We start from the raw sequence: 17,127 nt of genomic DNA, 5'->3' as shown, positions 1-17,127 counted from the left end.
TCTGGAAAACTTACAGTTAAACAGACCTTAACAGTTTTATATTCTGGTTTGTCCTTTTTTGGGTCTATTCTAAAAAGTGTTATGGAAGTAAAATGTCTACCAAGTGGAATAGTGTAATGAACCCCTTTATACTCATCACCCAGTTCCTGTAATTACCAATATTCTGCCGTACTTATATCGTCTATGCCCTCCACATCTTTTCCCCCCTGAGATTTTTTTCTAAGCAAATCTCATACATATGTCAATTTAACTGTGCAGTCAGTGTTTTTGTGGTAGAACAGGGCCTCAGTTCATAGTCTGGGGACTTCCTCTTTGCTCCCCTTTATGGCTCCTTCGTCTCTGCCGTGGCATCACCATCCTCTGAGTCACTTAGGCCTGAAAACTCCAATCACCCCCTTTTTCTTCACTCCTCCTATCAGATGATTAAATCTTTGGTTTTTCTCTCAAATGCCTCTGGCATCGCTTTTATGTCCTCTATTAATGCTGCGGCCCCATCCTTTGGGCTCTGCGCCTCGCAGACAGTAGATACTGGTGACCAGTTAGAGAACTGGAGAGCTGGAGAAGTCTTCTGGGCTCCCGCCCCACCTCTCTCGTTCCCAGCCATTTGTGCAAATGAGTTCAGGTTCCTAAACCAGTGCTTTAGGCACTTGTGTGCTTGATACTGTGATGAGGTTGCCCACGACCTCTAGGCCCATGGTTCTCAAACTTTGGTACAAATCAGAAGACCTGGGGGAGCTTTCACAATTCCTCGTGTCCAGGTCAAACTGCATTCCAGTTTAAGCAGAATGCATGGGGCTGGGGGCCAGGACTTGGCTGTGATGTTGTTGTTTTAAGATTCCCCCGGTGATTCCGGCACCAGAGCAAAGTTTTAGAACCACCGCTCTCCAGGGCTAACGTGGGAACGTGAGGAGTGGGAGCAAAACATCTGGGATTTTGGCCTTCTGCATTTCACAGAACCGCTTCAAGGGCTCACTGGATGTGAGCTCCCCTTCAGCTCCAAAGCCCTCTTTCAAAAGTCTCACCTGATTATTCTGGTGTTCAAGGCTCCGCAGAAACTAGCTTCCACGCATCTGTACCTTTTGACCCTTTGATACCATATTCTCCCACCCAGGGCTGCTCAGCCGAATGCACCAGGCACATTTCCTTCCATTTCCTAACTTTCACCCTTGCTTGCTCCTTGTGCTCTTTGCCAAGTCTAGCATGTGCCCCTCCATCCTGCTTCAACCTTGTGGTTCAGCCCAGGATGTACCCTCTTGGCCCAGCCCTGTCAAGTCTGACTGCCCTCGGCTGAGTTATTCCTCTCACTTCCAGATTCCAGAAGGACTTACCATTTATGCTCCACGTTTGGCAGGAGCTGTATCGTACCTTATTAGTGATTTTCATAGGTATGGTTTGGGACCACAGAGCCAGACCTAAGCTCCTCTTTTCAGAGAGAACAGTATGGAGAGGAGAAGGGAAGATGGGGCAAAGCTGGGGCCAGGACCCAGTTTCCTTACCAGCTTCCCTCCTATTTTATTTTATTTATTTATTTATTTTGGTCGGGAAGAGGGGCAGAGGGAGAGAGAGAGAGAGATAATCTCAAGCAGGCTCCAAACTCATTGCAGAGCCGGATGCGGGGCTCGATCTCTGAAATCAAGAGTCAGACACTTAACTGACTGAGCCACCCAGGCGCCCCTTCCCTCCTATTTTCTTAATTGTGTGTTGTATCAGCTGTTCTTTTTCTGTATACGTGAACATACACACGTGTATACTTATATACACTTACACGTGTATGTATACATGATGCTGCTTAGTGTAAGTGGGGAGTTGTTAAAGATCCTATCATGGGATGTGAAGTTCCGAACGTAACACTCTTAGCTCAGGACCTGGCCCGGATCAGGGACTCAACACTTACCCATTGCTGTAACTACTGTAGTAAGACCGCCAAGGGATGTGGTTGGAGATTGTCTTTTTCCATCGCTGAGAAACACATTTGCCAAGTTCCCTCAGTGTGTGAGTAACGTGTGGGAGTTCAACGATTTTAAGAAATGGATCATTTACTTTTTCAAGAAGAAATTGGGACATTAGGTCAAGCAGCAGTTTCCAATATTTGATACCGGGGCAGTCCTGGAAAATATGTTGGTTGTTTCGAGCGGACCACCTGGTAGGAGAGATGCAGGGTGCACGCGCACTTAGCTATTGCCTGTGAAACCAATGGAAAGTAACAAGGTCGTCCCAAAAGGACAAAATAAGAGACGATTGGGAATTCATTGTGAATTTTTCAAAGTCTCCAGCGCTTTGAATACCAAATAGAAACTCAGCAAATTTTTTTTTTTAAAGATTTTATTTATTTATTTGACAGAGATAGAGACAGCTGGTGAGAGAGGGAGCACAAGCAGGGGGAGTGGGAGAGGAAGAAGCAGGCTCATAGCGGAGGAGCCTGATGTGGGGCTCGATCCCAGAACGCCGGGATCACGCCCTGAGCCGAAGGCAGACGCTTAACCGCTGTGCCACCCAGGCGCCCCAGCAAATTTTTTTTTTTTAAGATTTTATTTATTTATTTGACAGAAAGAGCCAGAGAGCACAAGTGGAGAGTGGGGGTGGGGGGATGGCAGAGGGAGAGGGAGAAGCAGGCTCCCTGCTGAGCAGGGAGCCCAATGTGGGACTCAATCCCAGGACTTGAGCCAAAGGCAGACAGACGCTCAACCAACCGAGCCACCCAGGCTCCCCCCACCAACTGTTTGAGAGAATTCTCGTAAGCTTAGATGTCAGGAGGGTGTGTGTCCCATGTCCCTAGAGCACTTTGTTGTAGGATAAACAGTACTTGCTGTTCCTGTTTTGTAAAGCTCTTCCCCTGCCTGGCTTCCTTTCTCACCTTGCCCGGCACTCTCTGTTCTTTTATCCTGCTTTCTTTTTCTTCTTAGCGCCTGACATACCGCATATTTATTTATCTTATACCTTTCTCCCTTTGCTAAGCTCCTCAAGCAAGGACTTTGTCCATTTTGCTCACTGCTCTGTTCTCCAGGGCCTGGAATGGTACTTGGTACCGAGGAGGCTCTCCATAAATGTTTGCCGAATGTTCTAGAAGTGAATGAATGCAAATATGTTACCATGGGCAGAATGGCGAAGCGGTTAGGAGCAGAGGCTCAGGGCCGGACAGCTTTGGTTTGCAGCTGGCAGTACCACTCGGGCAAGTCTTTCTACCTCTTTGTGCCTGGTTTTCTCCCTTGTAAGGTGGAGATGGTAATGAGACCCGTCTCCTGGTGTTTTTGTGTGAATTCAGTGAATTATTAGAAATGAAGCATTCAGGATAGAGCCCTGCTCATCGTATTTACCATAATAGCGACAACGTGTCCCTATGACTGTCGCTATTACTACCCTCCCCTCCTGTTTGGCTCTGTGTCTAGAATTGAAAAACTGAAGCTCGGATAATGCGGAAATCTTCTTTTAAAGAACCTTAAACGTTCTTCTCCCTTTATGACTTGGACACAGGTTCTCCACATACGATTCTACCTGCCAAATTGCACAAGAGATTGCCGAGAAAATCCAACAGCAAAATCAGTATGAAAGAAATGGTGAAAATACAATCAAGGTAAGAGCAGGAGAAAATTAGTACTTGAAATGATTTGTTTGAGCTTGGAGGTCGGGAAACCCTCCTACTGCTGAGGCTCCGTGGGTGTGTGGGTGTGTGGGTGTGTAAGTGTGTGTGGGTGTGTAAGTGTGTAACGGCCTCCAAACTTATGATTGTGGAATTGACATTACAATCAATCAGTTAATCGTTATATAAGTGAAGCATGACACCTGTTTAATTTCTCCTCCTTAGCCTTAAAAGTTTCTAACAGTTCCATAGTCTAGTTAAACCCCAGACAGTAAATCTCCCAGGCTTTGCAGGACAAGAGGTGACATCTTCACCTCTCGGAGGATCTGTCCTTGCCAAAAGGATAATACCCTTTTTTACATTTTACGTGTAAAAACGTAAATAGCTTGCGGGCTGTACAAAAACTGTGGCGGGATTTGGCTAGGAAATATATTTTTTAGACACTCATGAATTTGTGCTAGCACCTTCGATTCAAGTCCAACACCATGAGTTTCTGTCTAACCTTCCCCTTTCCAAATTCATATTTTTCTTTTCCAGCAGTCAGAACTTTGGTTTCCAAAAACAGAGATATCTTTTTGCTCATTTGGCCTGTCTTATAGTTTACAGAAAACAGTTTCAGAATTACTACACAGGTACCATCACAAGCACTAAGTTTGAATTTGTCTTTTTTTTTTTAACTTTTTAATACTAATATTCCACTAATAATGCTGAGGTTATTCTGTTCTAAAGTTATTAGAGTGGATTCTTTTTTTCCTGTGTTTTATGCTATCCTTTGCATCTGTTTATATTCATTTTTTGGGGTATTTTTTAATCCCCATCACTTATCTCCTCCACCCACCCCCACCTGCCCTGTGATAACCTACCAGTTTGTTCTCTGTAGTTGAATCTGTTTCTTGATTTGTCTCTCTTTTTTGTTTTCCCTTTGTTCCTTTGTTTTGTTTCTCAAACTCCACCTGTGAGTGAAATCACATGGTATTTGTCTTTCTCTGACTTATCTCATCAAGCATTATACTCTCTAGCTCCATCCATGTTGTTGCAAATGGCGAGATTTCATTCTTTTTGATGGCTGAGTAATATTCCATTGTCTAGATATAGCACATCTTCTTTATCCATTCATTAGTTGATGGACAGTTGGGCTGCCTCCATAGCTTGGCTGTTGTAAACAATGCTTCTATAAACATCGAGGGGCATGTACCCTTTCGAATTCGTGTTTTTGTGTTCTTTGGGTAAATACCCAGTGGTGCGATTACTGGATCATTGGGCAGTTGTATTTTTAACTTTCTGAGGACCCTCCATACTGTTTCCATGGTGACTGCACTGGTTTGCCTTCCCACCAGTGGTGCATGAGGGTTCCCCTTTCTCCACATGCTTGCCAGCACCTGTTGTTTCTTGTGTTGTTGATTTTAGCCATGCTGACAGGTGTGAGGTGATATCTTGTAGCTTTGGTTTGCATTTCCCTGATGATGAGTGATGTTGAGCATCTTTCCGTGTGTCTGTTGGCCATCTGGATGTCTTCTTTGGAGAAATGTCCGTTCGTGTCTTCTGCCCATTTTTAATTGGATTATTTGTTTTGGGGGTGTTGAATTGTATCAGTTCTTTATATACTTTGGATACTAACCCTTTATCAGATACGTCCTTTGCAAATATCTTCTTCCACTCAGATTGCCTTTTTGTTTTGTTGATTGTTTCCTTTGCTGTGCAGAAGTTTTTTGTTTTGATGGGGTCCCAATAGTTTGTTTTTGCTTTTTTTTCCTTGCCTTAGGAGACATATCTGGAAAAACGTTGCTACAGCCAATTTTTACTGCCTGTGCTCTCTTCCAGATTTTTATGGTTTCAGGTCTCACATTTAAGTCTTGAATCCATTTGGAGTTTATTTTTGTGTGTGGTGTAAGAGAGTGGTCCAGTTTCCTTCTTCTGCATGTTGCTGTCTAGTTTTCCCAACACCATTTGTTGAAGAGACCGTGTTTTTTCCAATTGGATATTCTTTCCTTTTTTTTTCAGAGATTAATTGACCATATAATTGTGGGTTTATTATACTAATTTTTAGTGTGTCTTATATGTAACCAGTTTCATGAATTTTGGTTTATTCTTCCCGTGTTACTTTTTGCAGAAATAAGCATCTGTTGGTGTGTGTGTGTTCTCATTTCTCTTCCTTTTACACAAAAGATACTCTTTTGTATCTTGCTCTTTTTATTTAATACTGCGTTGCAATGATCCCTTTGTATTAATTCACTGAGATCGTCACTGTTCTTCTTTAGGGCTATATAATACTCTATTGCACGGATGTGCTGTGGTCCGTTTAACCTGTCTAAGGATGGATGTGGGGATTGTCTCTACTATTTATTAAAAATAAATACCTTTATTTTTCCCCCCTTATATTTGTGGAGGTGTCTTACAAGGGTGAATTCTCAGAACCAGGGCGTGTGTGATTTTTTTTCATCCGTGGCCAAATTCCCCTCCACCAAAGGTGCCCTGACCAGCAGAGCCCAAGTTTCTCTTTCTTCCCTGGCTGGCCAACAGATGGTGTTGTCAGTCTCCCGAGTTCTTGCCAGTCAGATAAGTGAGACATGGTATTTCAGTGGAGTTTCAAATTTGCATTTTTTCATATGCGAATCAAGGGAAGTATGTTTTCACATGCTTAAGCGTTATTTATATACATTTTTCTAAGAAGTTCTTGTCTTTTGCCCATTTTTTATTGGATTGTTGGTCTTTTTAGTCTTTAAGAGTTCCTTATATAATATGGAGATTTAGTTCTTGGTGATAGATTGTAATTTATTTTGTCATTTGTTGTTTGGCTTTGCTCCTGGTATCATCTGCTATGTGAAAGTTTTGGTTTTTTTAAACAGTTGGTCAACGATCTTTAATTGCTTCCATATTTTCACTCATAACTTTTGCTACTTCTGGGACGTGAGGGAATTTATTCCTGTTTTCTTCTAATAAACATATGGTTTCACTTTTTACATTTAGATCTCCGAGTCATTTAACCGGTATCATCTTCTTGGATAGTTAGATTATTTCTAATTGTAAATGAGTTTTTCGTGTGGCTAAATTATTGCCCACATGAGAGTAAGTTTCTCAGTGTAGACGTTCTGGATTTAGGTCGTATGAAATCTTAAGCCTCTTGTACATATAATTCTGTACCAATACTGATTGTCTTTTAAAAATCTTTCTCATTCTGTTAGGTGAAATTATACAATAGATTATTATGCCTTTTTTAAATTACTTACGCCATTGAACATGTTTTCATGTATTTATTGGATACTGATGTTTCTTCCTTTGTGAATTGCCAGTGTATGTCCTTAACCTAACCTGTTATTTCTTAATCTCAGTGTTCTTTATGTGTATGTTGAGTATATTAAAGCTTGATCTGGCATGTTTGGTACCAATATTTTTTCTCTGAATTTGGCTTTTGATTTTATAAATGACATTTTTTTGGACATGTACTTGTTTTTAAACTCTATTTGAAATTTTCAATATTTTTATTTGTGGTCTTTTCTTCTAGAAAGAGGGGAGATAATGCTGCGAAAGTTCTTTCATACCCAGAGATTGTATAAATATTTTATCTGATCACCTAAATCTTCTTTAAGCTTTCCTTTAGTTTTATTTTTAAACACATATCTTTAAAATAGTTGAAGTTTATTTTGGTGTGTTGAGGGCATCTAAGTTTACTTTTTTTCCCATTTGCTAAATTATTCCTTACCTTACCCCCACAAAGTATGAAAGATCCCATGTTTTTATTTATTTAATTTATTTAATTTTTTATTATGTTATGTTAGTCACCATACAGTACATCATTAGTTTTTGATGTAGTGTTCCATGATTCATTGTTTGAGTATAACACCCAGTGTTCTATGCAATACGTGCCCTCCTTAATACCCATCACTGGGCTAGCCCATCCCCCCACCCCCCCAGGTTCCGTATTTCACTCACTGAATTTTTGTGCAGCTGCTCCGTTCCTGGACCTTCTGTTCTGTTGCACTATTGAAGCTTTTGCTAACTGCCAGCATCATACTCTTGTAGTTTTTTAAAGACTTCATGTCTGATTGTTAAAGTCCCCCTCTATCACACATAGTCCTTGTCTTTCTATATTTCCCTTTATCCATGGTTTAGAATAATTCTGCATAGTGTCATTAAAATTCTTTTGTACTGTGCCTCAAAGAACTCCAAATGGGACTTTGAATAGATGTGTAGTTTGTTTATAGATTAAATGGGGGGACATTTACATTTTTGCAATATTAAGTGTTTTCTTTTACTAATTCCTCCATCAGTTACTTACTGCACAGTCACTGTGAGCCAGGCATTGTGCTTGATATTTTTTAGATTTTGTTGGCATTGTTAATGATGTTTAAAAATAATAATTAAAAAAAAGTCACTCCACCTATTACTTAAATTTAGAAATGCCCTTGATTTTTTTCATTTTACAGTTGATTACTGTACAGACTTCTTTTCCTGTTTCTAGTAATCTGTCAGTGGCTTCATTTAGTTTTCCCAAACAGACTAATCCGTTTGGAAATAATGAATTTCCTCTCCTTCTCTCCAGCCCTTGTGTATTTCTTTAACTTGTCTTATTGCATTGGTTGGAACTTCTAGACCAAAGTTGAGTAATGTTGTAGTCGAGGCAGTAGTGTTCCATTCCTAGTTTACTTTCTTTGTTTCTGTTTTGTTTTTAATTAATTCCCTCTATGCTTTGTTAATCATTAACACTGCCAGCTTTATTATTAGATTTTCTAACATCAAACTATTCTTAAACTACTAGGATAAATTCTTCTTAGTGATGGTATATTGTCATTTTAACATAATTCTGATTTTGCTTTGCCAGTATTTTTTAAAGACTTTTGTATTTTATAATCCTTATAGGAGATTGGTATGTGATTTCTTTTTTACCCAATATCTTTGTCAGTGCTTGTTACCAGGGTTGTGTTAGCTTAAAATACAAATTAGGCTTTTCGTCTTTTTCTGTGCTTTGGAACGTTTCTGTTAAATTATGATGATGGAAAACTTGTCCTGATTATAAAAGTAATCATTTTCATATAAAATATTTTTTAAAATCCCACTACTTAGAGATAACTGCCCTTGACATTGTAAAGTATTTAGTTCCCGGACTGATTTTTCTCAATGTGGATGACATTTCATTTTATGACTTGATTTTTTTTCTTTGAATAAATTATGATGGCTCTCTTTCTCTGTTAACAGATTGAGATTTCAATCATACTTCTTTAATGGCTACATTCTCTTTCTTACCTTGAGTGCTTTTGAGCTTTAATTTTGTAGACTGTTCTTAGGTTGAATGTGTGTGTGTGTGTGTGTGTGTGTGTGTGTGTGTGTGCACATGTGTGCGCGTGTGTGTGCGTGTGTGTTGTGCTTTTTTTGTTTGTTTCTTTTGCTCTTTATTTCTTGAATGAGGGGAGTTCTGCTTTCCTTGTTATTTCCTCTTAAGCGTTGTGGATGGTTTTTCCATGGTTCCCAGAGGTATCAGAATAGTTAAGGTTAGACTTTTCTTGGCTGCTGATACCTTTGAGGGTTGCTTGATGTGTGTAGCTCTCGGCCAGCCTCTGGTGTCCTGCTGTTTTTTTTTCCTTCGTGTGACTCTGCTAATCTAGAGAGGGAGACCCGGCTTCCACTGCAGGTTTGTAACTGATACTCTGAACAAGGTAGCAAATGGAATCTGTGATAGTCTGTCTTTTGAAACATCTCTCTGATTTCACCCATGGCTGACCGGATTTAATTTACATGGGCAATTTTATGTTTCATATTTCTCAATTCCTGAGAGCTCTCTTCCCTACCTTCCTCCATCCTTCAGGGCAGCACTCAGAGTCACAAACCAAAATTTCCTCTGGGCCTGTAGAATGATTGAGAAAATTCACACACTCTTGGGAAAACAGTCATGTGTGGTTTTTTGTTTGTTTGTTTGTTTTTTAATATTTATTTATTTGACAGAGAGAGGGAACGCAAGCAGGGGGAGTGGGAGGTGGGAGAGGGAGAAGCAGGCTTCCCGCTGAGCGGGGAGCCTGATGTGGGGCTCGATGCCAGGACCCTGGGATCATGACCTGAGCCAAAGGCAGACACTTAACAACTGAGTCACCCAGGCACCCCTCGTGTGTGGTTAACGTATAAGAACACACTACTGTAAAACTTTTAAATGGATTTTAAGTGTACCAGTGTGTTTAGAGAAGACTGGCCAGGATGGCAGTGGGACTTGACATGCTGTCATTTGAAGCAAGGTTGAGGGAACTAGGAGGGTTTTCACTGGTGAATGAAGACCAGGGAACCCCATTTCCTGCATGACTCCAAGGTAGACAAATAGAATCGAAGGGTAGACGCTCAGGGGACAGAATTGGGACTGTGAGGGCCGAGTGGCTGTTTCCAGTCAATATCTATTCAGGTGTGGCCCCGCTTACCACCCGGTCACATCAGAGAGTGGACACAAGCCTCAGGTGGGTGGCTGGACCGACGTGTAGATACCTTCCAGCCCTGAGGGCGTCACAGGGAGGTTAGGCATCCCTGCCAGCTCGCCTTTGAAGGAATCATAGTATGTTTACATGATATTTTTGCTAGATTGTACACCTCTGGACCGGCGTACTTAGGATGTGTTCTCTTCTTTCCAGCTTACCGTGACAATCAGAACTTTGTTGCAGAATCTGAAGGATAAGATCGCCCTTTTGAAGGACTTACTGCTACGAGCTGTGTCAACACGTCAGATGTATCCATGTAAACATTTCCACCTCTTTGTTGGAGTGGGAGGAAAAGCAGCCTTATTTTAAGAAAGGAAGGAATCTGGGCCTCCCAGATTTTTCCACAGCTTGAGGAAGACCTGGTTTCCAAAATATTGCCTATAATCTCGATTTCTATTTTAAGTGTCCGTTACATGGCTTACAGTGAATATTGCTGGGGAAGTGAGACATACTGAAGGCATTAACTTATTTGGGCGTTATCTGGGTGTCACCTGTGGGAGGCAGCGAGTGCTTTCTGCCGGTGCCGTGTTTGCCCCAAACCCCGCACTGCCTCCTGTCTAGACTGCCCCGAGGGTAGTGAGCCGCTACTCCGGCAGGAGACCTTCCACGATAAGCCCGAGCTGTGATTATGCTGGAGTGTCCAGAGTTTTGAGTGGTCCAGTTTCTTTTCCAAGAGGCCAATACCAGTAGAAATCATACGTCTTCGGGGATTTATCCCTGTTTATGGAGATTATTGAGAGGGGACTCATTGGCCTTCTTACTCTTTGAGAAGCACAGACACTGCCCCTGGTTTGGGAGTTTTGGGGCGGGGGGAGCAGGGAGGTGGGCAGGGAGCACTTGCTTGAAGCAAGTTGTGCCACCATTTCAACCTCCCACCAACGCTGTCAAGTATGGAAACTTTTTTTTTTTTTTAGAAGTTCATAATCTGATCAGTTTAGGAAAATACATGTGACCTGTTACCTAAACCAATCCTTTAAACCTGAGTTTATGTTCGTGTGAAAACTGGCCTCAAACTGCTCCTCTCTGATGAGGTAATTCTTCAAATTATCAGTTCATACCGAAAAGCCAGATTTGAGTATCTCAAGAAATGGTTATTACTGCCTGATTTTAAATGGGAAAATGTAGGCATATAGCTTTTTGACAGAATGATAGAAAATGTTTTAACAAGTATTTTCTCCCAAGTGTAACCCCTTTATGCTACCAGGGAGGTTTGTCTAGATTAATTGCATGATTTTCCAAATATTCAATTACTAACACACTAAGGTTTCAAGTAAAAGCTTAATTTCAATAAACAATGGGGGCCTTATTTTTAACACAACTGGAATATTCTGATACATTTAGTTTGTAACTTTACCCTCCATCTGGTATCATTTATTACTGCACATCTATTATATATATGTGTGTATATATATATGTGTGTGTGTGCGTGTGTGTATATATATTAAGATTTTATTTATTTTTGAGTGAGTGCACATACGTGCACTCCAGCGCATGTGCATGGGGCGGGGGAGTGGCAGAGGGAGAGGGAGAAGCAGGCTCCTCACTGAGCAGGGATCCCACCAAGGGGGCCGGATCCCACGACCCCGGGATCACGACCTGAGCCGAAGGCAGACGCTTAACCGACTGAGCCACCCAGGCGCCCCCTGCACATCTGTTATAAAAAGGGTTTTTATTTTATCAAAATCAGCAAGTCGTAACATGTAGACCTCAGATGGTTTCTGATTGGCCTGGCTACTGTCTACACGTGAGGTCCAGGTGTGCACGCTCATTTCCTTGTTACCTAAAGCACGTACGTTAGGAAGGTAACTAAATAGTCCTTTAATGATACAATATTAACAGCTATGATTTGCTAACTTCCATTAAGGTAACTGATTATTATGCATCTTGTAATATTTATGTGCTAAACTAGAGGGCAAAAAAGAAAAAATTAAGAACTCTTACTTTTTTCTATTAGTAACTTCTGCTCGTTATTAGTTATAGAGGAGCATGTGGCAGTAATAATTGCCTTGACTTTGTTCTGAATGCTTTCAGCCTGACCATCTTTTGAAATCTCATAGACTTTGGTTTTGTGGTCATCTCAGAATTTGCTGAACGAAGCATGAAAAATATATAAAAATATTTAAAAATATTGAACAGAGTTATTAAACACATTATGAAAATATTTAAGGACATTACTGTGGATAATTTAGAATGTTGTAGAATAAAGCAGAAACTCAGCTGGACCGTAGCAGCATTCTTTTAAATTTTTTCAAACAATTGGGGGTCTCTTTCTGCTGGAAATGCGGCCCATACTAAGGACAGAATTCCCGTCACCCACCCCAAGGGGGCGCTCAAGACCTCTGCGTTTTCAGGGAGACCATTTCTTTTGATAGAGTGGAAAGGAGGTAGTTTCTCTATTATAAAGGCCTCTTTTTAATTCTCTTTCTGTTCCCCACATCTTCCCTTCCCTTGACCTTCGTCTTCCCAGCTATTTTAAATAACTCGATGGTAGTCATCCTCCGGATTTAGTTACTTCTGTTGATGGTTCCTTATTTTCTTTACAAAAAAGGTATTGAGGCCAGGTCAACCTTTGCTCCCCAAGACATGGGTGGAGCTGGAAAAGGAATCCAGCATCCCAGCAGAGGAGTGTTTTACACCGAGGAGAGGAATCTGGGGGCTAAAGTAACTTGCTCCAGACCCCACAGCTGGGAAATGGAAGAGCTTGGACCCAGAGTCAGGGCTGTCTGGCCCCAAAGCCAGTTGTTTAAAGGCCCAGTTTCAGTAGAAATAATACAGTCATCTGTCACCTGGCATGTCTTCAACTAGAATTCCCTAATAATTGGCATGTTGCTCTCATGCCAAGACAAATCCTGTTTATAATGCAAATCCTCAAGACCCTCCTTAATCATCAGAAAGATTAAACACTGTTCACTGTGGTTTATTAGGTATACTTTACGATGTTGTAATTCTTAGAAAAATTTTGGTCTGTAAATCGCCAACAGAGTGACTGTTTAATCCTTTTTTTTTTTTTTTTTGGAGGCATAATTAATGTTGGGTGACTTTTTTAATGTGAATATTTGGATGCCACATTTCCTTACTGTGTTGGGTAGTTGAGAGTTGACGGCACTTTACCTAGTAAATTTATGCATTTGTGCAGTTTTCCAAAGAACACTGGGGACTGCCAGAAAGATAAGTCCTCAGAAAATGCCTTCCAAACAATTAAACTCGTGGAGTGAAGGCATAAGATGTTATTTCTCTTTCTTGGAAAAAGTATTTTCTCCTGGCAAGAACAAATGTGAAGTTAAAATGAAAGTTCCGTGCTTTTGAATTGGTTAGTTTGCAATTCATAAACCAAAGTCCTGCAGCCAGAGAGTTGAAAATTGCTGAAAAACAGTAATTTCTATTCACTGTGTTTCTTGGAGACAGGAATTGTTCATCGCGCTGCTGGTTGAGAAAAGTCCTGTGCCACGGGAGGGCTGCATGTGAAATGTCAGGTAGTGGTAAAATTATTCTTTGAATTGGCCTAACGTGATGCTCGTCTTTTTGTTGGGTTCTCAGAGGCAGCACCTTTACTACTTTAAGGAGCATTAAAAAAAAAAAAAAAATCTCTTTACAAAGGGGTTCAGTATAAAAAGGTATTTTGGGGTCTCGGGAGAAGTGCTATAGAAATGATTTTTAAAAAACTATAAATAACTTTTCTCCCCTTTGTCTTGTGGTGGGGGGGAGAAAGATAGGTAGACAGGTGGGTGGATAGACAGGTGCAGCAATCACTGTAACCGAGGGGTGTCGGTGGGGGCTGACCAAGTAGATTTTAGGGAGAGGCTCAGCGGAGGTCACGTGGTTCTCAAGCGCTGTACTTGCCCTTGACACTTTTCGCTGGTGCCCGGAATGGTGAGGAAAGTAAGGACAAGACAGTGTTGAGGTCAGTAGGGATTTTCTGATTTATAGTCTTGTTACATTCTTTCCAGGTTTCCCCGTTAAGGTCTCCTTGCTTTGTCCCCTCGGTGATGAAAGTAGATGGTAGTTTTGTCAGTTGTGATTGTTTTGAATGCCCATACCTGGCAAAATGCATAATGGGTAACTTTAAAGAAGTCTCCCATCACCCTCCCACCCCCCCAGTTTGTTTGGAAGTTTTTCTGCTTCACCAAGTCCATTGGTGTAGCGGGAACAACACTGGCTTGGGAACCAGACGGAACTGACATTGAGGCCTAGCTCTGCCACTTCCTCAAGGTCAAAGAGCAACTTAGCCTTTCTGGACCTTCATTTCATTATCTGAGTAGGACTAAATATGCTTACGTTGCAAGGTTGCTGTAAAAGCTGGAGGAAGTCAATTTAAAGCACCTCACGGGACCAGCCCCTCCTCCTGGGGGGTGGTGTGGAATACATGGGTAGCTTTCAACATTTACTAACTGTGTGACCTTGGACAAGTTACTTAACCTCTTTGCACCTTGTTTTTTGTTTTTTTGTTTTTGTCATCTGAACTAGGGATCATAAAAGTACACCTGGCTTATAGGATTGTCGTGAGGATTCACTGATGTGCCAAGAGGGTGCTTGTGTGTAGTGAGTCTTCCTTGAGGATTACCTGCTTCTTATTATTTTGTCACTATTGTAAAAATTCCAGCTACCGTGGAGAACTGACAGGTAGTGCTTATGGAGTTTATCATCACGTAAAGAGGTTACATCAAAGCACACAGAAAATGACAGTATTGAAATAGCACTTGCAGAATGTGGTCAGTGCTTTGAGGGAGGTAAGGACCTGGCCTGGTACATAAAAAATGCTCAGTACAGCTTGTTAACTTTAAAAAAAAATTAAAAGGATGAAATGCACGTAAGCCGGAAAAGTCTGGCCTCTGGGACCTTAAACTGTCCTCTTGTGTCTCTTCTGTTAGGGCACCAAGAAGTCAGTGTATCTGCAAACTTCTTCCTTCTCCAGAGCGATGAATTCATAAGCAAGACTTGCCAAAATTCTTTTTTTTTTTTTTAATTTAAGATTTTATTTGTTCACTTGAGAGAGAGAGAGAGACAGACAGACAGAGGGCATAAGCAGGGGGAACGGCAGGCAAAGGGAAAGGGAGAAGCAGGCTCCCCACCAAGCTGGGAACCAGACCTGGGGCTTGATCCCAGGACCTGGAGATCATGACTTGAGCCAGAGGCAGATGCTTAACCATCTGAGCCACCCAGGTGCCCTAGACTTGCCAAAATTCTTAAGCCTTTCTACCAAATAAAGAGAAAATCCAGGAGCTGGAGTGGGGGTGGGGCATGGTGTGGGAGCAGCAGCATCTTGGTTCCACTTCCTCTTCGGATCCAAGTGCTTACGGAGTTTCAGCGGGGAAGCTGGGCTAAAGAGCATTGGTGAAGGAGCAGGTCCCAGCGCTGGCCACTGACTGTGTGCCCCGTTTTCTACTTGTCCTTCCCTGCCCTGCCGTCAACGCCTTCCAGCTACCATCAGGCCACATCAGATAGTAGGATCCTTGCCTGGATGATTCTTGGACCTCTTGTTAACTACAATCCCCGTATAATAAGTGCGCCATGCAGACAGGCTGTTAATCTGTGGTTTCACCTTTTGCCCCTCTGCCCCCCATCTCCTTACGGCATGTCCTCTCAGTAGATTAAAATAAAACAAAGAAGGAGGGCATTCCTAATCGGTTAATTTTCCGATTTTCCCAGATTAGCAGGGAGTCTCTGGGAAAATTCTGAATTAGTATTACTAGTCTTGTTACTGATTTTAACAGGAGGCTGAGCAGTGGCAAAGTTAAGTGGGCAGTCCTGGGAGCCCCAGGGTGGAGAAGCCCTTGGAAGGTTTGATGGTCAAGGCCAGCACGATGTGGTGGAAAAACCCTGACCTAAAGCAGAACGAACTGGGCTCTCGCCCAGCGTTGTCATTAGCCAGCCGGGGGCAGTCACACTGGGCCAGGCTCCTGGTTGGCAGAACCAGAACCCTAGGTGGCTTATGAGAACACTGAGGCTCCCTGTAGCCGTAACTGTCTGTGGTTCTGTTCTTCAGCTGCTAACCTGCAAAACACAATCACCGCGCTTTACCGCTGTTGAAATTGACGTGATTTAATGAAGCCCATTCTTTTTTTTTTTTTTAAAGATTTTATTTATTTATTTATTTATTTATTTGACAGAGATAGAGACAGCCAGCGAGAGGGGGAACAGAAGCAGGGGGAGTGGGAGAGGAAGAGCAGGCTCCCAGCAGAGGAGCCCGATGTGGGGCTCGATCCCACAACGCCGGGATCACGCCCTGAGCCGAAGGCAGGCGCTCAACCGCTGTGCCACCCAGGCGCCCCAATGAAGCCCATTCTTAATGAACTTAATACCGTAACAGGTGTCTGCTAAATTTTAAAACCTGTCTTTTCCTATTTTTATTATAAAAGCATCTTCTACCTGTATGCTTCTCATGATTGGTTTTTACCAGCGCCTCTCCCTTCTCTTCATCATCCCCACCCTTTCCACCTCCTTCTTCAGGGTTCACAGTGTTGATGGTGGGCACCTGTCATCCCAGACTGTTCTGGGCATGCATAAGTATGTATCCATATAGATAGAAATTTCTCTGGACTATATAAAGGGATCATACTATACAGATGCTTCTGAAACTTGTGATTTTATTAATTAGCATTGTGATAGGCAAACAATACAAAACCGTATTCTACACACAGTAAGTCTCCCTCTCACCCTGAATCCCCAGTTCCTCCTCCTTAGAGGCCGTTGTTTGTGTATCCTTCCAGAAATTTTCTGTGTGGATAGACGAACATGTGTGTCCAGCTGAGTGGTTTTTTTTTTTAAGATTTTATTTATTTATTCAACAGAGATAGAGACAGCCAGCGAGAGAGGGAACACAAGCAGGGGGAGTGGGAGAGGAAGAAGCAGGCTCCTAGCAGAAGAGCCTGATGTGGGGCTCGATCCCATAACACCGGGATCACGCCCTGAGCCGAAGGCAGACGCTTAACCGCTGTGCCACCCAGGCGCCCCTAGCTGAGTGTTTTTTAAATGCAGTGGGAGCACACCATTCACCCTTTAACTCTTTGCTGCTGCTTTTTCTTTTGTTTCGTGTTGACACTGTATTTTAGAGATGATTCCATATCAAATAATCCATGTAAGTATTTAGTAAGTGTTTGG

General features: G+C 42.1%; 1 protein-coding gene across 6 annotated transcripts in view; it reads left to right on the top strand.

The window, feature by feature from the left end:
* STX8 (syntaxin 8) overlaps positions 1-17,127 on the top strand; it is a 247,999-nt gene that overhangs the window by 3,153 nt on the left and 227,719 nt on the right. For all 6 annotated transcript variants that reach the window (XM_045797261.2, XM_045797258.2, XM_087867609.1 and 3 more), the window contains exons 2-3: positions 3,472-3,571; positions 10,183-10,277. In XM_045797261.2, the coding sequence (XP_045653217.1) occupies positions 3,472-3,571; positions 10,183-10,277 (195 nt within the window). The remainder of the gene's footprint in view (positions 1-3,471; positions 3,572-10,182; positions 10,278-17,127) is intronic.

Source organism: Ursus americanus, chromosome 14 (assembly GCF_024610735.1).
Source record: "Ursus americanus isolate L20-20 chromosome 14, mUrsAme1.1.p, whole genome shotgun sequence".
Classification (NCBI taxonomy): domain Eukaryota; kingdom Metazoa; phylum Chordata; class Mammalia; order Carnivora; family Ursidae; genus Ursus; species Ursus americanus.
This window is presented reverse-complemented; position numbering and strand designations above follow the sequence as displayed.